General features: G+C 38.8%; 1 protein-coding gene across 2 annotated transcripts in view; it reads left to right on the top strand.

The window, feature by feature from the left end:
- Positions 1 to 23984, top strand: part of PAX9 (paired box 9) — a 73078-nt gene that overhangs the window by 12942 nt on the left and 36152 nt on the right. For both annotated transcript variants that reach the window (XM_073610022.1, XM_073610021.1), the window contains exon 3: positions 64 to 200. In XM_073610022.1, coding sequence (XP_073466123.1) covers positions 64 to 200 — 137 coding nt within the window. The remainder of the gene's footprint in view (positions 1 to 63; positions 201 to 23984) is intronic.

Below are 23984 nucleotides of genomic sequence, written 5' to 3'. Positions count from 1 at the left end.
GCAGCATAGACTTGCCTCTGTACATAGGAATGTATTAGTAACACTTGCCCTTTTTCTTCCCAGTCAGTGACACGTCGCCCTATCACAGCCCCAAGTTGGAAGAATGGAGCAGTCTAAGTAGGAACAGTTTTCAGTCTTCACAACACATGCTCAACGGGTTGGAAAAAGGTTCTCTCGAGCAGGAAGTCAAATACAGCCAGGTAAAGGGGTTGAGAGCTAATTATTAGGGATGGGGGGGGGGGCATAACAAACATTTGGAGCTCATTCATGCTACACAGTGCACATTGTTGTGTGCATAATGCATATACGCTGGTGTGCAATGTGAATGTGTGCTGCCATGGGCTGCAATACATTGTTAAAACACATTGCAATGCTTGCTTTTTGTTCTTCAATTGTGCTGCAGTACATTGCAATGCATTACAGAACATCCAAATGTACAGCGCAACAATGAAATATGTCTTTTTTTTTCAGTGCACACCAACACATTAGGAGATAGGCTAATCGCCATGTTGTTGCACTGGGTCTGTTTTGGGTAATGCTTTTCAATGTAACCCAATGCTGGTGGGGTAAATGAGCCCTAAGACCTATTTATTCATGGCTACACTCTGAACTAGATAAATGCTTAATGGTGACATTTTCTTGATGGAAATCTTTTTTGCAGCCAGTGAGATTGCTTCTAATAAATGACGCAGCTGAGTACTGTCCATTTTAACTTCTTTTTTTTGCACTAACGGTTCTTTTTTCAGAACAAGCTTTTAGGGGTATACCCACTTTTTATGCAACCTAGCAGTACAGTACTGCTTGGACCTAGAAGAAGAGGGTAAACCCTTGAAAGGAAAAAAAAAAACATTTGGTGCAAATTAAATCTTAAAGGACATTACTCAACTGAGCTGTTGCAAGTGTACTAATACAACTACAATTACTTTATGCTTGTAATAAATGAGGATGTGATTTGCTAGTATAATTAATGTCCCACATTGCACATAGATATAACAATGGCTAATCTAGTTGCACGATCACCTTTGAATTTTTCAACATTTATGAAGTGTAAGGACATATGCAATTGGATGCAATTGGATATGAATTGAATAGAGTGAGGCTGATTTACTAAATGTGTAGAGTCTTTTCACTATTTAAAGGCTTCTCACCAATTAAATGATTAAATAAAAGTCAGTTTTTAACTGTCCCTTGTACATGATTGGGTATTCAAGTAAACACAGTTGCACCTTATTCATGAACATTAACTTTTGTAGATGAACAGCCTCAACTCCTTTAGTATATCAAGCCCATTGTTTAGATAGGTCCCGCTACCACATAGCTGTAAATCTAATGGAGACTATAGAGGGATTGTACTATTAAAAATAACATGTTCAGCCAGTTTTAGAATGCCAGAGATTTGTGAATTATCATTTGAAAAGTATAAATGATTTTCCATACAAATGGTCTCCCATACAAATAATTTTTCACACCAGAAATGGCCACAATTTTTTCTATGAAGGATATAATTTGTCACAAATATACATATCATAGGGTAGATAAGATTGAAAGCATGTTTTTTTGTAGGGGTATTATTGATATGCAGCACAGTGGTGTAGTGGGTAGCATTCCCGCCTAGCAGTAAAAGGGGTCACTGGTTCAAATCCCAACAACAACACTACCTGCCTCTTCTCCCTGTGCCTGCGTGGGTTTCCTCCGGGTACTCCGGTTTCTTCCCACACTCCAAAGACATACTGGTAGGTTAATTGGCTTCTGTCTAAATTGGTCCTAGTATATGAATGTGAGTTAGGGACCTTAGATTGTAAGCTCCTTGAGGGTAGGGACTGATGTAAATGTACAATGTATATGTAAAGTGCTAAAATTGATGGCGCTATATAAGTACCTTAAATAATAATAATATTCAGGCTAGTGATGGATAAATTGCCCCACAAAACAATTGTTCACCCAATTAAAAATGAATGAAAAACTCCAGCTCCTTTTTTTCTACAAAAGATCTTTTGTATGATCGATCTTTCTTTTAGCCTAAAGCTGGATACATATACAACTTTTGTTAGATTCCCTTTAGATTTACCTTCAACTATGTAGTTCAAGGGCCTTCCTGATTGCATAAAAATTGAAAGTGTTTAGGTTTGACCTCATATTATATGGTTTTGGTAAATCTAAAAAAAATCTAAAGGAAATTGTATAGTGTGTATCCAGCTTAAATCGCTTGTGTCTTTAGACTACTATCTTATAGGCACTCTAAGGGGAGAATTGTATTGTTTCTTCTAGAATATAAAAAAATTCACAAGGTTGATTTAAAAAAATAAAAAGCTTAAACAAGAAAAACTAGAGCAAAATGTAGACCCGTTGTCCATTTTCATCTGGAGAGATGAAAGAAGGAATTTGACTATAAGGCTTATTTACAACAGTTTGCTTTGTTCTAGTGCTCATAATTTAGGAAGTATGTCATGTGAACATGTCCAACTGAACCTGACGAGCATAGTAAAACAAATAATTGTTTAAAATTAATAATATAATGGAAGTAGTCCTAAGCACAGAGATGAGGTATCTTTGTGGTTGTAGAAGGATAGATTCATGCAGTAGCTAGTATGACATTAAATGGAAAAAAAATAGAATGTAGAACCCAACTCTGCAGGGACTTTCTAAACTAGAATTGGCAACAGGATAAAATATGTATGTTGTTTAATAGTTGGTCGGCATTAAAAGTTCTTAATATCATGCTGATCCAGGAAAGTGTCTAGTGGACACCTTGGGGTCATGTGGAAATTCATATCATCTAAAGACAAGCTGGATTTTACTTCTTCTTTCCTTCTCTCTTGATCAGGAATAGTTTTGAGGATGCTTGGTTGATGGACGTGTGTCCTTGCATTAGATTCTTATGTGAACAATTTTAATATATGGTTACTACAAATAAATACTCATATAATACGTGCACAAAAAATCCCATAAAATGACCTAAAATTGTAATAACTTGTGAAAGAGGTGAAACAGCTGAATAACAGCTCAACGTAGCATTCATTACAACATTCTCAGTACTTCTTCGTACCCAAATAGACTAAACACGCCTGGGAGCAATTCTTGGTGCCAACATTTGGACCAAGAATTTTTTGTGGACAATTTTGGATTGGGTGCAAGTACATTTCTAAATAATATCCGAAGAATCGCTGGTGTGGTAGGTTTATGTACGTTCCAGTAATATTACTGTAATCTCAATAATATTAATGTTATAGATGAAAAATTAAACTTTAGGGGTTATGTTAAAATTCCAAGAGTTAAGTTTAAGTGTTGTATTTGGGATAAGGTTAGGTTTAGGGGTTAGGTTGAGGGTAAAAGTTAAGTTTAGTGGTTGGGTAAAGGTTTTGGGAATTAGGTTAAAGTTATTAATTTGAAGGGTTAGGGGTTTTAATTAAGGTTAATAATTAGGTTTATTGGTTGTAGGTTTAGGGTTAGATTTTAGCTGCAGTGTTCATGTTAAGGGTTAGGTTTACAGGTTTTGTCAGGGTTAATATTTAGGTTTAGGTGGTGAAATTAAAGTTTAGATTTGAGAGTTAGGTGTATGTTATGGGGTAAGTTGAAGGTTTAAGCTGAGGTTTGGATAATGTTTACAATGAAGGGGTTAGGTTTTAGGTAATAGTAAGTTACTTATGTTAACAATTTAAGTTCAGTAAGTAATGGTTTCAGGTAAAACCAATTATCTTTCCTGGACTTCTCACATTGCATTTTATCTGTAAAATGCATGTGTCAAAAGATATCACCCCAATTTTTATGAGGCCTGAATTTAATGTACCACCTTGGTCTCTAGGGAACATTCCATTTAGGAACTGTATGTTCCCCCCTTACTATGACTGTATGATAAATTGACCGTGTGGTTAATGATTCATACTCTGAATGGTCTAGGGTTGTTAGTGGTGTACCCCAAGGTTCAGTCTTGGGACCCATGCTTTTTAATATATTTATAAATGATATAGGGTCGGGGATTAAAAGTACTATTTCAGTCTTTGCAGATAACACCAAGCTATATGCAGTGGACCAACGTCCTTACAGGATGTCTCCAATTTACAAGCCAACCTCAATGCACTGTTTAATTGGGCAACTATGTGGCAAATGAGGAGGTTTAATGTTGATAAATGGAAAGTTGTGCACTTGGGGGCTAAGAATATGCATACATCATGCATACTAGGGGGAATACAACTGGGGGAATAAAGGGTGGAGAAGGATCTGGGGGTTTTGGTAGATCATAAAGTTAATAATAACAAGCAAGTCCTTTCTTGTATTAAGAGAGGTATGAACTCCATAGATAGAAAGATATCATTTTGTCCCTGTACAAATTATTAGTAGGACCTCATCTGGAATATGTAGTTCAGTTTTGGGCACCAGTTCATAAAAATTATATCGGGGAACTGGAGAAAGTACAGAGAAGGGCAACCAAACTGATAAGAGGCATGGAGGAGCTCAGCTATGAGGAATGATTAGAGGAACTGAATTTATTCTCTCTTAAGAAGAGGAGATTAAGGGGGGATATGATCAACATGTATAAATAAATAAGTGGGCAATATAGTTAATCACTTTAAGGTCATCACAGAGGACAAGGGGGCAATCTTTACATCTGGAGGGCTTTGCTGGAGTTTTCTGCCATCCTCTGGATCAACTGTAGGTATAGGATTTTATATATAGTTTCTAATTTTATTTTATTTTTATTTCAATGTTTTCCCCCTTTATTGATTGAACCAGATGGACTTGTGTATTTTTTCAACCAGACTAACTATGTAACTAATTACCTGTTCATTGTTCAGAGTTATGAAATATATATCGGAGCTTCCTACATATAAATAATAAGAGAATTACAGTAATATTATGGGTAAAAAGCACAGGACTCCTGATACTAAAAAGATACCGCACATAAGATAAGTATTCCCCTAGGTTGGACTAGGTATATTATACACAAGAGTTAATGTCAAGGTACAGAAAGACAAATAAAGGGAAGTATAGATGAGGTTGCCACTTTAAGTTTACCTAGTACCTGACGGAATAATTAAATCCGAATTCCAGCCTTACCTTCAGTCTTGCACAGTTGTACAGGCTCATCTCCTGTACTGTAATTCTTGAGAGGAGGCGGGTGCTGCAATATTTTGAGGAAGCCATGTACAGTAAGTACCCTGACCCTCCTACCAGCCACAATCTGCCTGCATTGCGCAGAGAAGTGCAGAGACCCAGTGAGGATGTCACTGGAACTAAAATAAGGTGTGTACTAAAAACAGAAAAGTTTTAATTACAAATATTACTAGCATGATGATGAAGGGTAAGAGAAACCAGAGAATGTAAAATATTAGCAGATTGAACTCCAGCTTTTAACAATCGGTTGTTTATTTTATTTAGAATGAGGAAATAATTCATATAAGCCAATTTAATTATATTTTAAAATCAAACATTACATCGATGTGAGTGTAATATGTATATAATACCTTTATAGTTGATGGAAAGTTGTCTAATTGCATTATGACATTTTTGGAAAATGCAGCAGGCCTATGCTGCAATATTTTCTTTTTAATGGCTGTTTTTTTTTCTGTGATAAGTGCAAACTGATGCAGCACCCAAGGTTTTGAGGTAAAAGATACCTTTGCTAAAAATTCCTATGCTATTTTTTTTTGCCCCCAAGCTTCCCACGTCTAAAAGATCCATGCATGTTTTTAAAGGACAATAACTCATACGCAGAGCTATTATTATAATGGCCACAGTGAGGCTAAGTTTTGGACCATTGCTCATGACCCAGTCCTTACTTACAATGATCATAAGATAAATAGGGTTAGCATTTCTCAGTGCTTAAAATGTGTAGCCTTTGTTAAAGAACTCAACCTGCTTGCTGAAAAAATTCTATAGACACCAGTAAAGCTGTTAATGTAAAGCACTTAGCTGCAACAATAAAAAGCCTTCCCTTCCCGCAGGAGGGGGTTCAACATAAAATGTAGAAGATGTTGAAGATCTGTCTTAGGAATAAAAATGATTGGTGCCACCAATGTGTGCCAGTTTTTTTCTATGGGTACTTCATACGTCAGAAGACCCTGGCTAAACAGGGGCATAACCACAAAAGTATATAAATTAGCTACCAGTATATACTAGCATACCGGTCAATGAGCATGATTGAATATCAATTTAAATTTCTTGATTTACCCAAGTGAACCTGTATTTATTTTGAAAATCCCCTCTAGACTGGATATTTCACCAAAAGTAGACAACAATGTTGCCATCATCCCTAATGCAGAATTACACATTGAGGGTCCCCCATAAGAAGGTTGGGACTTTAAAGCCAACTGGATATCATGGAAAAAGCAATGAATTTAAAATTCAATATATTTTATTATTGTGTCAATTATTTAAAAAAGTTAGTGCATATGACTATTGCAACTGACTCATTAGTAACAACAGTGACATAAAAAAGGGGTATCAAAATACAAGATTACAACAGATATAGTCTCCTCTTAAAAATGAAAAAAGAATACAAATATCAATATACAAACAAATATGGTCTCCTCTTGGAAAAGAGAAAAAGAGTCCGACGCGTTTCAGGAACTTGTCCTTTCTTCAGGGGCTTGTTTTATGTGGAGACAGGTGTGCATCTATAAGAAAAACGAATCATCAGAGTTGGACAAAGTGGGGACAGGAGATAAGAGGAACATCGGTGAGGCAAACAAGACAAGTCGACCATGAACAAGCCAAAAAACACAAATGATCCTTATTCACTATTTTTACCCCTTTTTTTTTGGGCTTGTTCATGTTCGACTTGTCTTGTTTGCCTCACCGATGTTCCTCTTATCTCCTGTCCCCACATTGTCCAAATCTGATGAATCGTTTTTCTTATAAATGCACACCTGTCTCCACATATAACAAGCCCCTGAAGAAAGGACAAGTTCCTGAAACTCGTCGAGCTCTTTTTCTCTTTTCCAAAAGGAGACCATATTTGTTTGTATATTGGTATTTGTATTCTTTTTTCATTTTTAAGAGGAGACTATATCTGTTGTTATCTTGTATTTTGATACCCCTTTTTTATGTCACTGTTGTTACTAATGAGTCAGTTGCAATAGTCATATGCACTGACTTTTTTAAATAATTGACACAATAATAAAATATATTGAATTTTAAATTCATTGCTTTTTCCATGATATCCAGTTGGCTTTAAAGTCCCAACCTTCTTATGGGGGACCCTCAATGTCTTATTTGTAAAATCCAATCGTGTGCATAGCAATGTAAAAATAGGTATTTCCTTTGTATTTGATTGGATGACTGAAGTGAATGCAGCTGTATTAAAGCGATTGGCTGTCAGGCTGCATGTGGAGCCCAAACTTCAATCTACTGACTGCGGCAATGTTTAAACTAGCCACACATATACTTGATCTACTTTAGATTAGAGATTGCCACACATCGTTTTTCTATTTTTTTCCCCAAGGTTGTTTTTTTACACAAGTGCAGAGATCTATTCCTTAGGGAAAACAGAAAAATTCTAAATTGTGGACTGAGATTTCCAAGAATGCTTTAAAATCTTTGCAACCAATGACGCACGCATTTAATGCCACCAAATACTTGTTATTACATGTTTGTTAACTGCTCCAGTCCTGAATAATCACTGTTGATGAGACCTGCCTACGAAAGGGGGCAAACATGGTATGCCTTAGGGATATATCTTCCTGGGAGGCATTTTCACTGAGATTCATATTAGTGCATACGTTTCTTCAAACCACAAAAGCCTCCTCTGTAACACAGCAATAGAAAAATTTGCATTAACATGTCCCATATTAAATTTGCTTCAAAAATGAATCATGCTTATATTCTGAAACCACAGAGCTATCACAATAAATACTTGCAAGTAACAAATGGCTTAAATCCTTTACTAATTCAAACCAACCGCTATAGTAATGACTTCATATAATATATCTATAGTAAAAGTAGTCAATCTTGGTGTGTAAAACTACAAATGATTGATTAATACCTGTACTTTCAATCACTGGTCTCTAGAGATCTTAAAAATGAACATTTGTAAACCAGAATCATATGCATTAATTGTAATAGAATATACATATTTATTTACATAGGCATTCATATAATCAGGGCTAAGTAGTCACCCTGCTATGCTGAGCTTAAGTAAAAGTATTTATTAAAGTGGGTAAAGCAGATCTTGAAGAGCCACCCTGAACTGGATACCTGTTGTAGTATATAACACCCAATATAATCATTTATTTTCTAATCACCTTAATGATGACAGATATATGGCCTACATCAGGGGTCTCCAAACTATGGCCCTCCAGTTGTTCAGGAACTACAATTCCCATCATGCCTAGTCATGCCTGTGAATGTCAGAGTTTTACAATGCCTCATGGGACCTGCAGTTCTGCAACAGCTGGAGGGCCGTAGTTTGAAGATCCCTGGCCTACATAAATGGTCCTGGAGAGCAGCCTTTCTCAGCCAAAGTTCCTCCAAGGGTTGCTATGGGTCCCTTGAGCAATGAGCAATTTGTACTTCTCAGATATGTAGTCACTGACACCAGTTATCTTTTTAGCTACCTATAAAGAGAGCATTCTTCCCACTGACTACCAATGTAAGAAGCTCCCTTCCCACTGACCACCAGGTTAATGTATAGTGAACTGTAGATAAAGTAATTATCATCAGGGGTTCCCTGAGACCTGAAAGTTATTTCAAGGGTTCCTCCATGTCAAAAAAGTTGGGTAAGGCTGCTGTAGAGTATAAAACCAGCAGTATATAATGGAATAATATATGTAGATAATGTGTTTAGGGCTCCATTCACACTAGTGCGATTTCAGATGCAGAGTGGCACAGATTGGCATGACAATGGAAGTCACATTGTTTTCAATGTTGCCCGTTCACATCAATGCAATTCAGCATGGCACAACTTTGGAAAACGTTCCTGCACTACATTGGTGTGATTCCAGCATGATTTTGGCCCCATAGAATATGCAAACCACATCCAAGTTGCATCCAAGCTGCACTACATAATCGCACTGGAAATCAGATCGCAATAGTGTGAACCTAGCTTAAGATGGAGTGTAGGGAAAATAACTTTTGATTGAAAATTAACCTCTAGAAGAGTCCAGTAAATTAGGGTGATGGTCTATGATATCAGAAATTTTCATTTTTGCGGGTTTGTGTTTGTGGTTAGTCAGATTAGGAAAATATAATATCTTTGAAATTCCCATTCATTTATTTTACACTCTGCTGGACTAGAATTGCATCCCTACAGTTTTAGTTCATAAGCTGATTTGCAATGCAATGCACTGCTGTTGACTATCCCCTTTCATGTGCATTGCAGGGTGTTTTTACTATAAAGTAGGAATACATATCTGTAAAAGACACATCTGTAAGCCAGTACACACGCAGCCTCCTGTCCATGGCTTTGGAAAATATAAACTGCTGAATCCATCTGCTTTCTATGAATTAAGGAATCTTTACATCCTTATTCTGTGGCCAATAAATTAAACTGTTCCATTTTCAGTGAAGAAAAAAAGTTACATTTATTTTTTATGAAGCTATTCATTTTTTTTATTATCAAAGTGATGCCAAACTGTTTCGTACTGTTTTCTTACCAATGGGCATGAATAGCTGGTAATAGGCATCTATAGATTAAACAGTTAAACAGAAAATGTATCCATGTTTTTAAAAGATAATCACAACTACCAAACGGACACACAGGAGTTGATTTTAGTAAATAACCCCTATGTGTCCATTTGATAGTTGTGATTATCTTTTAAAAACACAATAAATAAACTTTTCACTTTGCAAGGGCATTTTCTTTAGCTTGGTGAATGTGGGGAAGCTCTGCAGACTTTATTTGGTTCAATCATGTGAATTCAAACATTTCATTTATTTTATCTTGCACGTCATTGAATAATGCAAAGTGAATTTTCACCGCATTTACTAAGCCAAGGAAAAAATCCCTTGCAAAGTGCAAATTCCCTTGCAAAGTGAACAGCCTATTTGCCTTTAGTATATCAACCTCATTATATATACTAATAAAGTCAATTCTATACCATTATGTGTTCACTTTACAATATCTAATCATGTATAGATATTTTAAAAATGCTAATTTTTTCCCTGAACCTTATTGGATTTTTGAAGCGAACACAAGCTAATGGGAAAAATGATAGCTCTGGTTGATAAGGGTAATTTACTAAACAGTAAAGGTTCAAACCAACTTGCAAAGCTGTGTAAAAAAAACTAAATTCTTTTAAGGGAAATAATAAAAACAGGAATTTTCTTTTCACCTGAATGTAACTGACCTGGGCTTACCCTCTCTGCATGACAAGAAATGCCGTTATTTCATGCAACTTAAATTAATTTAAAACAGTCTTGTTAACGTGATTATGATTTCAGCTTTAAATGATGAACATTTTAATTGCTTAATTTTTTTTAATGTTCTCGGGCAGATGCAGGAATGTTTTTATACCATATCATTTGCAAGACTTATTATTTTTTTTCTTGTTCAAGTATTTAATTAAAGATTATCAGAAAACATTGAATAAAATGAGTAAAGAGAATTTTTTTGCATTGTAACATTAGGATAATCTTATTACAGGAAAGTATATCTCTAGTCTCATATGACATCATATAATTGTTTAGTTAAGATTTAAATTAAGACAGATCAATGCAGTAGACTAATAGTTATCTATCAAGAAACACGAATCTACCTTATATATATATACATTTATGTAGAGTCGCTAGTATATTTGGTGCTCTTTTCAATAGTAGAACATTATTGTTAATCTACCGCTGATTTGGGGCCTAATGTCAGCTTATTTTTATGGTATGTCAACCAAATATAGTGGCATTTACCTGAATTAAAAAGGTAATATGAAAGACTTTTTTAAACTATTTTGTATTTAGTTGTGAAAATATATTACTAAATATAAACTCGCGCTGATGGAAACAACTCGGTGAAATGCGGCTGCTGTAAACAAGGTGCTAATCACTTGAATAATGTGGATAAAAAAGTACAGCGCTCACAACACACAATATAAGTGAAATAAACAGAAAAGTCCAAATAAATGTAGTTGAAGTGTTTGTTCACAATGAAGTAGGTGCAAAAAATGCTTCACAAATTTGCCGGAGTACAGTGACACCCCCTTTTGCATCTCCACTCACCAGAACAGGGCGACCCCCAGCTTTACAGTTCAGGGGTCACTTCAGGCTTGTTAATGGTATCAGACACACGTGGATTGATGTTAAAACATCAGATGATGGATCGGAGTAAACATCAGATGATAGATTTCCAATAGGAGGCTCTCAACAGGATATGCAGGCACCCAGAAATAATAAGAGGATGGACTGATAGTGAAGTACTGTTATACAAGTAGATTTAATGCGCACAGCGATCGGTACTTACAAGACACAATTAAAAACAGGTTTGGATATAAGGCTGTAGATACAGGAAGCAGCCATTGATAGCGTGCATTCCACGGGCTGGAAGTGACATCAATCAAAACAGGAAATTATGTCAATGCATTTTGCTGGGGGTCGTCCTGTTCTGGTGAGTGGGGATGCAAAAGGGGGTGTCACTGTAAGTTTGTGAAGCAAAAAAAAAAAAAAATTACCAGTTTTCAAAATTTTATAACAAACTATGAAACAGTTTTTTGTTTTTTTTTCAAAAATGTCAGTTTTTTTGTTTTTTTAGCTAAAAATAAAAAACCCAGCAGTGATTAAACACCACCAAAAGAAAGTTCTATTTATGGGGAAAAAAATTATAAAAATGTAATTTGGGTACAGTGTTGCCTGACTGCGCAATTGTCATTCAAAGTGCGACAGTGCTAAAAGCTGAAAATTGGTCTGGGCAGGAAGGGGGTTTAAGTGCCCAGTAAGCAAGTGGTTAAGTCAAGGCACCCTTTAAAACTCTGCCCAATCTTGAGGCACCCTGCAATAAAATGTAAAGAACTAAATGAATAATTTTACATAATGCAGCAACATCCACACATGCAGGACACGAAATATTAGAGATGATTTATTCTTTACACACTGGTACTGGTATCCCAGCGTTCCTCTTCTCCCTCCCTCATCTCCAGTGCTAATGGGGGGGGGGGGGCAGAGGAGGGGCAAACAAGGATGCAGGCGCCTGATGTCCTCCTTATCAACCCATTACAACATTAATTGTTAGGATGCCAGAGGCTGGCCCTCACAGTGCTCAATGTTGTAATGCTGCACAATACAAATCTGTGGTTTGTGCAACAAGGAGGCAGGCTGGCTTGTTGACAATTTTTGGACAATTTGGGGCAGTTTTTAGGCATTTTGCCAAGGCACCCCTGAAGAACCCAGAAGGTACCCCAGGGTGTCTGGCACCCTGGTTGAAACAGATTGGCTTATACACAGTCAATTAATCCTCATATTGGTTTGTGAAATACTAAATAATTACATAGTAGGAGCACTTCATAGTAGGAAAGCCTTCTATGAAGTATTATCTGGACCAGGGGTCTCCAAACTTTCTAAACAAAAGGCCAGATTACTCTGCTTCAGACTATAGGGGGCTGGACTGTGGCCATTGGGAGTAGAATTTTTCTTGATGTCAGTGGGTGTAAACAATGCATCTTCGGTATCAGGGGGAGGAATAGTGCCTCATCAGTGGTTTTAATGGGAAGAATAGTACCCCATCATTGGTGTCAGTGGGAGGAATAGTGCCCCATCATTGGTGTCAGTGGGCGGAATAGTGCCCCATCATTGGTGTCAGTGGGCGGAATAGTGCCCCATCATTGGTGTCAGTGGGCGGAATAGTGCCCCATCATTGGTGTCAGTGGGCGGAATAGTGCCCCATCGTTGGTGTCCGTGGGGAGGAATAGTGAAACTCTAGAAAAGGGAAAGTGGCGCTGTTCAAAATGAAAATAGTTCCTACATGCAAAATAATTAAGGGGGAATCAAATATGACCTACTGATATGGGTAATGCCAACACTATAAAGTGAAATGTGCATAAAAAAGTGCTTTTCATTGCTCCCCTCATTCATCCACATCCCCCTCTTATGCCTACACTCACCAGAGGGTCTCACCCCTGCAGGGGTAACAGGCGTAATAGCTGTATCCAAATGGCGATGTCCCCCTTGATGAGATATCCCTCTGGTTTACCTCAGTCACTATCCACCTCAGCAGTGCGATTTAGAAGTCCTCAACAACCGGCATCCACATGTATATGGAAAAGATGAGCCTCATAGCGTGAATCCATAGAACCAGGCTTTTATTAATTAAAATAACCATTTAAAAATAGTTTTTTAAAAAACTAGAAGGAGCTCCAATGCTACAACTAGCATAAGATAGGGTACTTCTATGGTTCTGGCGTAATCGCAGCTTGCGTTCCAGGACTGAGCTGACAAAAAACGGAAGTTCGGAGATACCGGAAATGACGTATTGCGTACCAAGTATGTCCCTCCATATGCGTTTCGTCACACAGAGGTCATCTGATGCCCCATCGTATGTGTCAGTGGGGAGGAATAGTGCCCTATCGTTGGTGTCAGTAGGAGAAATAGTGCCCTGTTGTTGATGTCAGTAACAGGAATTATACCCCATTGTTGATGTCAGCGGGAGGAATAGTGTCTTGCATCAGTGGGAGGGATAGTGCCCCAAGGCCGGATAAAGGCAAGCAAAGGTCTGCATCTGAGTTTGGAGACTACTGATCTAGACTTATTTTAAAGAAGGCTCTTAGATACAAAAGAGTAGATGGTTCACTGTCTTTAAAGTATGCCAGGAAAATCTATTTAATTGTAAAACAATGCACAGTTAGGTCAGTAAGCAATAGATATCACAATATTAACTTGAAGTGTACTAGTTGAGGCCATCTGACCCAATTCAGACCCATTTTTGGGTGACATGTTCAGCAACAGACTACCAAACATGTGTGAACAGATTTGTATGATCTGCTCCTTTGGCACCCCTGATAAACTTCTGGCTCATTTAGGGGACAAAAGTGCAGCACATTTCCTTCGCATAGAGTTGATCAGGTTGTTGATTGTGGCCTGTGGAATGTTGGTCCATTCCTCTTCAATGGCTGTACGAAGTTGCTGGATATTGGAAGGAACTGGAGCACGCTGTCGTATACGCCGATCCAGAGCATCCCAAACATGCTCAATGGGTGACATGTCCGGTGAGTATGCTGGCCATGCAAGAACTGGGATGTTTTCAGCTTCCAGGAATTGGGGACAGATCCTTCCAACATGAGGCTGTGCATTATCATGCTGCAACATGAGGTGATGGTCGTGGATAAATGGCACAATAATGGGCCTCAGGATCTCTTCAAGGTATCTTTGTGCATTCAAAATTCCATCAATAAAATGCACCTGTATTCATTGTCCATAGCATACGCCTGCCCATACCATAACCCCACTGCTACCATGGGCCACTCGATCCACAATGTTGACTTCAACAAACCGCTCACCCACACAACGCCATACATGCTGTCTGACATCTGCCCTGTACAGTGCAAACCGGGATTCATCCGTGAAGAGAACACCGCTCCAAAGTGCCAGACGCCGTCGAATGTGAGCATTTGCCCACTCAAGTTGGTTACGACGAACTGCAGTCAGGTCGAGACCCTGATGAGGACGACGAGCATGCAGATGAGCTTCCCTGAGACGGTTTCTAACAGTTTGTGCAGAAATTCTTTGGTTATGCAAACCGATTGTTGCAGCAGCTGTTCGGATGGCTGGTCTCAGACAATCTTGGAAGTGAAGATGCTGGATGTGGAGGTCCTGGGCTGGTGTGGTTACACGTGGTCTGCAGTGGTGGCTGGTGAAGTTTTAGGATGGGGGCACCAAACCCCGCCCTTCTCTTTTGACCTCTCCCACTTGGTGAAAATGGGCATGGTTTCAGTTAAATAGTGGGCGTGGCTCTAAGGTGGTGTGGTTGGCGTCTGAGATGAACGAGGGATGGAGGGAGAGGGATGGAGGGACAGCAGGCCCAGATCCTACACAATAGAAACATGTGTATTCTAGAAAGTTTAACAATCAGCAGATAAAGATATTCCAAATACCTGGTGTTAGCACTTCAATCATCCCGGCACTATGGTTGTTATGGTGTCAGGATGATTGAAGCACATTATTTCTAATATTACATTGTAATATAAAACTAAATCATTCAACTCACCATAATGCAGAATCAGTGGGAGCCCTGAGTGCGTCACTAGCCACGTCGCCTGCCACCAGATGCCATCAGGTGCCCCCAGCGGAGTCCGTCCTTACATGCAGCCTGTGTTACATCAAATGCAGCCTATGTCACATCAAATGCAGCCTGTGTCACATCAAATGCAGCCTGTGTCCCACCAAATGCAGCCTGTGTCCCACCAAATGCAGCCTGCCTGTATCCCACCAAATGCAGCCTTGCCTGTGTCCCACCAAATGCAGCCTTGCCTGTTTCCCACCAAATGCAGCCTTGCCTGTGTCACATCAAATGCAGCCTTGCTCGTGTCCCATCGAACCCCCCCCCGTTCTCCGTGGGAGCACACACAGCGGTGCGTACCTTGCTGTGTTGTCCTCTCCTGCGGTGTCTCCTTCCACAGTGGCGATAGAGGAGTCTGCTCCAGCTCCTCATACTTCCGGTTTTCTCTCTCTTGGGCGCAATGGGAAAGAGAAAACAGGAAGTGATATCAAACTAAGATGTCAATCAAACCGCCCGGCTGTAGTAATAGATACTACGAGCACCAGGCCGAAGCCCAGGGTTCTGTCCTGGGACCAATCCTATTTAATTTATTCATAAATGATCTGGAGGATGGGATAAACAGCTCAATCTCAGTATTTGCGGATGATACTAAGCTAAGCAGGGCAATAAATGCTGCGCAGGATGTAGAAACCTTGCAAGAAGATCTAAACAAATTAATGGGGTGGGCAACCACATGGCAAATGAGGTTTAATGTTGAAAAAATGTAAAATAATCCATTTGGGTGCCAAAAATATGAATGCAATTTACTCGCTAGGGGGAGAACCTATGGGGGAATCTAGGATGGAAAAGGACCTGGGGGTCCTTAGACGACAGGCTTAGCAATGGCATGTAATGCCAAGCTGCTGCAAGCAAGGCCAGCAGAATATTGTCATGCATTAAAAAGGTGATTAACTCCAGAGATAAAACAATAATTCTCCCACTCTACAAGACTCTGGTCCGGCTGCACCTAGAGTATGTTCTGGGCACCAGTTCTCAGGATAGGTGTGCTGGAACTGGAGAGGGTCCAGAGAAGGGTAACAAAGCTAATAAAAGGACTAGAGGATCTCAGGTATGGGGAAAGACGCTTGAGAGGGGATATGATTTTAATGTACAAATACTGTACTGGTGACCCCACAATAGGGAAAAAACGTTTCAGCGCAAGGGAATTTAATAAGACACGTGGCCATTCACTAAAATTAGAAGAGAAGTGGTTTAACCTTAAACTTCGTAGAGGGTTTTTTACTGTGAGAGCAGTAAGGATGTGGTATTCTCTTCTACAAGCAGTGGTTTCAGCGGGGAGCATCGATAATTTAAAAAAACTATTGGATGGGCACCAAAACGACCACAACATACAGGGGTATACAATGTACTATTAACATAAAAATACACACAGGTTGGACTTGATGGACTTGTGTCTTTTTTCAACCTCACCAACTATGTAACATGGTAAAAATACACAGTGCTATGCGTTCCTGGAACTCGTAATGAGTTTGTGACAATGTTCCTTTTAAGTTGGAAATGTTTATAGGTTACCATATTTGGTGATGAGTACCAAACGCATGGTATTTGCTCTTTGAATAACTAGGCCAATGCTAGCCACACATTTGGCCATTTTCAAGTAATTTTAGGCACGTGCAACCAGCTGAACTGATCAAGGCAGCCTACCAACTGCCTCTAGTAAGTCAAAACTGTTGTTAGTACTTTGCCACGTGATGTGTTTGGTCTTTTCTTGGGATGAAAGCTATTAGAAAGTGATTGAAATTGCTAGAAAAATGCCTTGTGAGACATTCAAAATACTGAGGTTCCTCTTCTAAAGTAATAGAGGATGTTCTCATAGCAAAATGATTGCTAACTTTGTAAGACGTATGTTCACTTTCAAAGAAAATGTTAGCAAATGAGGTGACCCTGTGACTCCATTGAATATTCTATCATGACGGGGTAAATAAAAAACAAGATCTTTGCTAGCTCATGATTGGTTTATTGAAGTGAATACAGCTTCCCATTTTTAAAAAAGCAGAGTGAAAATTCAGGTTTCTAAGTGGCCATTATTTATTTGTTTAGTGAATTAACCCCTGTTTTAAGAAGGTTCTACTGGTATAGGTTTTTGGTTCTTTTTGGCCAAGTCACCATACCAAATCTGGTTTGTTCTGTGTACTTTTGCTTTGTAATATTACAAGTTGATGTTGTATCTGGTTTGGTAATATTTGGCATTGCACTTGCTATATCTTTTTAGCTATGTGCCATTCTTATGATTTTGAAATGTCTAAGTACCAGGAGGCCTCTGCAATACTAGGCTTACATCTTTTTAGATGTGATTGCTGATGCTGTCACATGCAGCTTTAGTGTCTCTATACTAAATCCTCATGGCTACTGGTGGACATACTGCCAGATCAATGGCCCTAAGTGATCTAGCACTATATTTGTTGGCTGCTATCTCCAAAACAAATATTAGCGCTTCAATATGAGAGTACCTCCAATCTGGTTATCCTATCCATGTTCTGTTTATGAGCCTGGCAGCCTGTATTGTATGTTGGAGAGCTGCATACTGAATTGCCACTAGCAAATAAGCCATATATCCTAGTTAGTACACTCCCAAGTGCAATTTACATTTCTGCTGTTTTGTTCACCTCTTCGTATATGGTTTTGTGGTTTTATGGTTTAATTAATGCCCCTACTGCATGTAATCTCTAAATCACTGGAGGCAGTTCATTCCAGTGCAATGCAATGAGGTGCATTTAAAAAAAAAGCAATAATGATAATTGACCCCTTAATCACTTAAGGAACTTTTAAGGAATATTAATGCCCTGAAGGACATCAGGTAAAGTAAATCTACATGCATGCTATCCCTTTTAAGAGTATTTGTGCCTAATGAGTGTTCTAAGATTTTTATTGCTCCCTCTATTACATGGGTGCTCAACCTGTGACCCTCCAGCTGTTGTGGAACTACAAATTCCATCATGCCTCTGCCTTTGGGAATCGTGCTTGTAACTGTCAACCTTGCAATGCCTCATAGTTTTACAACAACTGGAGGGCCACAGGTTGAGCACCCATGCTTATATCACCGCTGTCCCAACTTGCTGGAATAATTTATTCCTTCTGGGACGACAGCTATGCAGACCAATTTGATGCAGTGTGCAGCGCATGGTCTGAGCACTGACAGGCTGATCCCCCATCCCTTTAACCTCTGCAGCAATGCTGGCAGCACTCATATGTCTATTTCCCAAAGACAACCTCTGGATATGACGCTAAGCACGTGCACTCAAACTCTTTGGTCGACCATGACGAGGCCTGTTCTGAGTGGAACCTGTCCTGTTAAACCGCTGTATGGTCTTTCCATGCTGCAGCTCAGTTTCAGAGTCTTGGCAATTTTCTTATAGCCTAGGCCATCTTTATGTAGAGCAACAATTCTTTTTTTCAGATAACCAGAGAGTTCTTTGCCATGAGGTGCCATGTTGAACTTCCAGTGATCAGTATGAGAGATTGAGAGTGATAACACATGCTCCCCATCCACACCTGAGACCTTGTAACACTAACGAGTCACATGACACCGGGGGAAGAAAAATGGCTAATTGGGCCCAATTTGGACATTATCACTTAGGGGTGTACTCACTTTTGTTGCCAGCGGTTTAGACATTATTGGCTGTGTGTTGAGTTATTTTGAGGGGACAGCAAATTTACACTGTTATACAAGCTGTACACTCACTACTTTACATTGTAGTAAAGTGTCTTTTCTTCAGTGTTGTCACATGAAAAGATATAATAAACTATTTACAAAAATGTGAGGCATATACTCACTTTTGTGAGATACTGTATATATAGCCTTTACAATCGTTTTAATTTGAGAAAAAATTTCCATCCTGCTCTTTTGAATTCTCTTGTCACTACGAATGTTCCAAAAATAAACTTTTTCGAATGAAATTCTACCAGTGTATGCCCAGTTTTACCGTGGCTTCCCCTTCTGCCCTCATAATGTTAACATGTACATCCGGGTAGTCTAAAACAGGCCATACATTATGCAATTTGATTTCCTTCAACCACAGGAATCCCTCCCACAGCGCTATTGTGTTCTGCCGGTGGGGAGCCTTCAGAATACAATAATCACTGCTGGCGGCTATAGCCCCCGACAGTGATCAAGCGAAAAAAACCCAGAGAGGTTGGTTGGATTGAAGTTGATCGATTTCAAATTCATTACAACTAGCCTGCCTATAGACAGATCAGAATTCGTCCGGCGTAAGCGTGCATATTTATCTGACAACCATCCAGTAGACAAATCTTTCGGTAGTTAGATCCGGCCTGCTATCTCTGACAACACTTTTGGTTTCATGGCTGGTCTAAGAACCTGTCACTACCAGGCAATGTCCAACTCCAGCCAATACTTTTTTAAGTTTTAATAGGGCAAGAAAAATATTCAATTTCCATCTATTTTTTGTCCGTACCTCTTTTCAGTAGATATTCCCCTAACTTTCTGTCCCTGTAATGCCCTTATAAGACATAATTATAAACATTTTACTGTCTAACTTGAGCTTGTTCAATTAAACTTTGGCAATAAAACCTGGAAAATGATTTCTAGGCAGATTTGCACCAGAGTTTGCACTCTCCAGTTTTAGTAGATAACCCCACATGTGTCTTGACGTGAAATGAGGAGGAATGTCTTTTATAGGCACATAGACAGCAAAAAACAAAACAAAAAAACAACTAGATACTCTAACCCTTTTTTGCGCCATCAAAAACTAAGTTCAGCCACTAAAGGTTTAATGGAGGCTTTTGCTGTATATGTAACTATACTTGTAGTATGTTGCTGTGAGTTAATGCCAGTATCGTGCCTGTTATATATTATTAATAATGTGACTCAGTCCTATGACTCAAAAAAGGAAAATACTGAAAACATTTTTTCTTCACATTGTGGTAACATAAAAGTATGTTTTTACTGTCTATAGGTTTCTCTAGCCTAATATATTATTATCTGATTAGTTGCTGTTTATTTTTTTTACGTTTCCTCTAAAATGTTATTTATAGAAACTAAAGAAATTCTTATGCAGTAATATTATTTATACCAGATAATCAGGTTCAAACTGTCAATTCTTCTAGAGTGTAGACTTAGAAAAATAAAGCAAGCCTTTGATTGGTTGATTTAGGGAACCCCTTTGTACTTATATAGATCACTATGTTGTGCACAAAGAAGTAAGACAAGGCAGTTTGTCATTGATTGATTGATTCACTGAAAATAAAAACCATTTGAAAGCTGTTTTACTAAGTCCAAATATTTTATTTAGTTTTTTTTGATTGGCCAACTCATTTCCTGTATAAATGTTTTCCATTCACTAGCCAATCCAAGTATAACAAGGTCAGCAGAAGCAGCCATAGCCGCGGACAGTTTTTCTTGCCAACGTCACTATGAGATCCAGTTTCCCTGCTGTAACACTGACACCTTTTATGGTCTGCAAGAAATGTTGCATCACAACTGTAACAAGTAGACATTCTCTCTACATTAGGCCTCAAGATACTAAAGAGAAAAGAAAGAAAAATGCTGGAAGATATTTTGGCATGTGTTCCCAATTCAATTTCCTTGTGAGAAATCTTATCTTTTCAGGGTTTTTCCTCTTTTTCTGAAATAGTTTCTAGAACAGGATGTCTTTAAAGGAATTTATAATGGCACATAGTCTAGTCTACAGTCTAAAACCAAAGATATTTTATACCTGTATCAAGATATTAACGAGGAAGTCACTTGTTTGGCCTTGCAACAGATTTTTGCCAGTGTCAAACAAAACTCAGGTGACATTAGGGCCTTTGTGCATATGGGTGTCCACATCTATATCCAAAACTGCATTTTACAACCAAGTAGTGTAAGCATACTGAAGATGTTTTACTAAAGGGGTTGATGTACTATAGGGACTAATAAGGACATTTGGAGAGCTCACTGGCTCAGATTAGTCTGCTCACAACAGACAGGGCTACCTACCCTCCAGTGGGTACCCAAAAGGTTATATGAAAAAAACATGCAGCATCGCAAGGAGTGCTAGACCAAATGATAAAAAGGTCCACATTTATTTTATTAGTTTGCAAAAAAAAAAAACAGGCAATGCAGGGAGCCAGAAAACACTTCCATTTGGATGGACTAAAAATAGGGCTTGTCTATGTGAATATACAGTATATTGCCAAAAGTATTGGGACACCTGCCTTACACGCACATGAACTTTAATGGCATCCCAGTCTTAGTCCGTAGGGTTCAATAGTGAGCTGGCCCACCCTTTGCAGCTATAACAGCTTCAATTCTTCTGCCCTCTTTTGAGTCCACTCAAGCTTCCTATTTGAACTGAAGCCCTGATGAAGGGGAAGTGTTTCTGGTCCCTGAAATGTGTTGACTGTTTTTTTAGTGATTGGACTCTATGATCATTTGGTCTGGTCCTTCTTCTATTGGTGCCTGCTTCTTTATTGTGGCAGCGCAGGCAGTGCAGGGCTGTCAGCAGATGAAATTTGTTATAATAGACAGATCAGATGGGCTTCAGTGTTTGATGCCTGACTTTTATGATGGCACATACAAGGGTCTTTTGGCACTACAACGGATGCATCTAAAGGTTGTGGTGTAAATGAGGGCCCCAAAATGGAGACAAATGCCATTTTGTTTTACAGGGAGTGGAAGGAATGTTAAAGCAGTGCCACACACCCACCTGTGAGAAGATGTCATCCTGGCAGTAGGCATATGTAATGGGAATTCTTTAATAGCTGAATAAGATTTTCTCAACAAGCTACCTTGGGAGTCCACTGAGCCTATTTAATAAATGTGCAAAGCAACATGCACAGTGCAGGTAGCCACCACCTGTTCAAGCTGCTTCTTACCTCATCTGGGGACCCCTTTAAAGGTGGGGTCAAAAAGAGCCTTCCCAGATCTCTGGGTATAACCACTGCAGGAGTGCTCCAGAAGAAGCTTCACAGATATCAGGACCAAATTACACAGTGCTACCTTTCAAACTCAGTCAGGGATAAATCAAATAGAAACTATCATAGTGCAGTATGTAAAATCAAAGGACTGGTTTATTATTAAAACCAATATGTACTCACAAAGAGAGTGCACTCTTCAATACAGTGCACTGATTACAGATGCTTGTTAACATTCACATGAATAATGACCCGCCCCCTGACACGTTGTGTCACATGGTACAGTGACTTCTTCATAGGGAACTACTTCGCTTTTTGACCATACCTTCAAGGGGGTCTCCAGATGTTATAAGAGGTAGCTGGAACAGGTGGTGGAGCACAGCAGTGGAACACTGATTTTTCTGGCACATATAATTGGAAGAAAGCACAAGTATGTGGATACACTTTATAGTGTGATGGAAAGATACTAACTGTGGACTGTCATTTTCTCTCCTACTAAAGAGAAGCTTCTTCTGGAGCACTCCTGCAGTGGTTATACCCAGAGATCTGGGAAGGCTCTTTTTGACCCTACCTTTAAGGGGGTCTCCATATGAGGTAAGAGGCAGCTTGAACAGATGGTGGAGCACAGTGGTGGAACACATATAATTGGAAGAAAGCACAAGTGTGTGGATACACTTAATAGTGTAAAGGAACAATACTAGCTGTGGACTGTCATTTTTTTGTTTTGTTTTTTTGCAATATTAGCAATACTATATGGATACACAATTGTAATTATTATACTGTTTATTGTATATTGATTATAGCACATATACCACAAGTATTTATTACACGTTTTTGGTTGCGATGATTTATGATTTATGTTATGATTTCAGTGTCACAAACTACAAAAACTTTCCCACCAAGATATACATATGGGACAAGGACAGGAACAAATGTCCCACTGTCTGCCCCTCTGCAGTAGATGGTGGTACTGGCAGAATGGTGACACGTCAAGGATGAACAGAATTCTCCTTTAAGTCAGTTCTGGCTGGTGTTAGCTATTTTTTTTTTACAAGCTGTAAAGTGGGTGTAAAGTTAGTCTTCTCCATCTTCTCCAACTTTTTTTTTTTTTTTAATTAGTGTAGAGTGGTGAAGAATCAGAACTTCTGTTTAAATGTTTACTAATGTCTTTGACCCACTAGAGAGAGACACCCACTTTATTTGGCAAGATAAGAGTTATCACCAGGAGAGAAATAATGTGAAATCCAAAACCCTTTCCAGTGACAACTCTCAAAGGTGGATTTCAGGAACTACAATTCTCATCATGCCTAGTCATGTCTGTGAAAATCAGAGTTTTACAATGCCTCATAGGATGTTTAGTTCCGCAACAGCTGGAGGGCTGTAGTTTGGAGATCCCTGAACTATGGGACTGGAAGTAAAGGATACTCTTCCCAATAGGGATACTGATAGCAAGAAAAGCCTGCCAGGGGTTTTAACCTATCAACATCACTAAACTGTTTTGCATGGAGGTCCAATTTAAATGTAAAAAACCTATTTAGGCAATGCTACTATATTGAGGAATCACTAAGTAATGGTAATGATGACCATTTGAGGACTGATATGTTGATATGTTGAGATGCATGCAAAGGGTCATTTCTGAGAAGACCATGTTATATCAATATAGCGAATGTAAATATCCTATCACACTGCTTGATATGACTGATGCCTAGCAGTATATCTCTACAGAAATGACATGATCAACATAACATAATCTGACATTAATACTTTTATAATTCTTTGTATTTGATTTCCATCGTTTTGGCAGCATGAACAAGTTAGTCATCTCCAGGCATTTCCAGAACTCAGATGTGATAAAGGCCAGACTTAATGAACAGCAATTTCGATGAGCTGGGAAAATCCAGCATTAAATAAAATAAATTCCACGTAAAGTAATTGCAGA

Source organism: Aquarana catesbeiana, linkage group LG13 (assembly GCF_042186555.1).
Source record: "Aquarana catesbeiana isolate 2022-GZ linkage group LG13, ASM4218655v1, whole genome shotgun sequence".
Lineage (NCBI taxonomy): Eukaryota > Metazoa > Chordata > Amphibia > Anura > Ranidae > Aquarana > Aquarana catesbeiana.
Note: the sequence above shows the minus strand (reverse complement) of the source record. Positions and strands in the feature narration are given on the sequence as shown.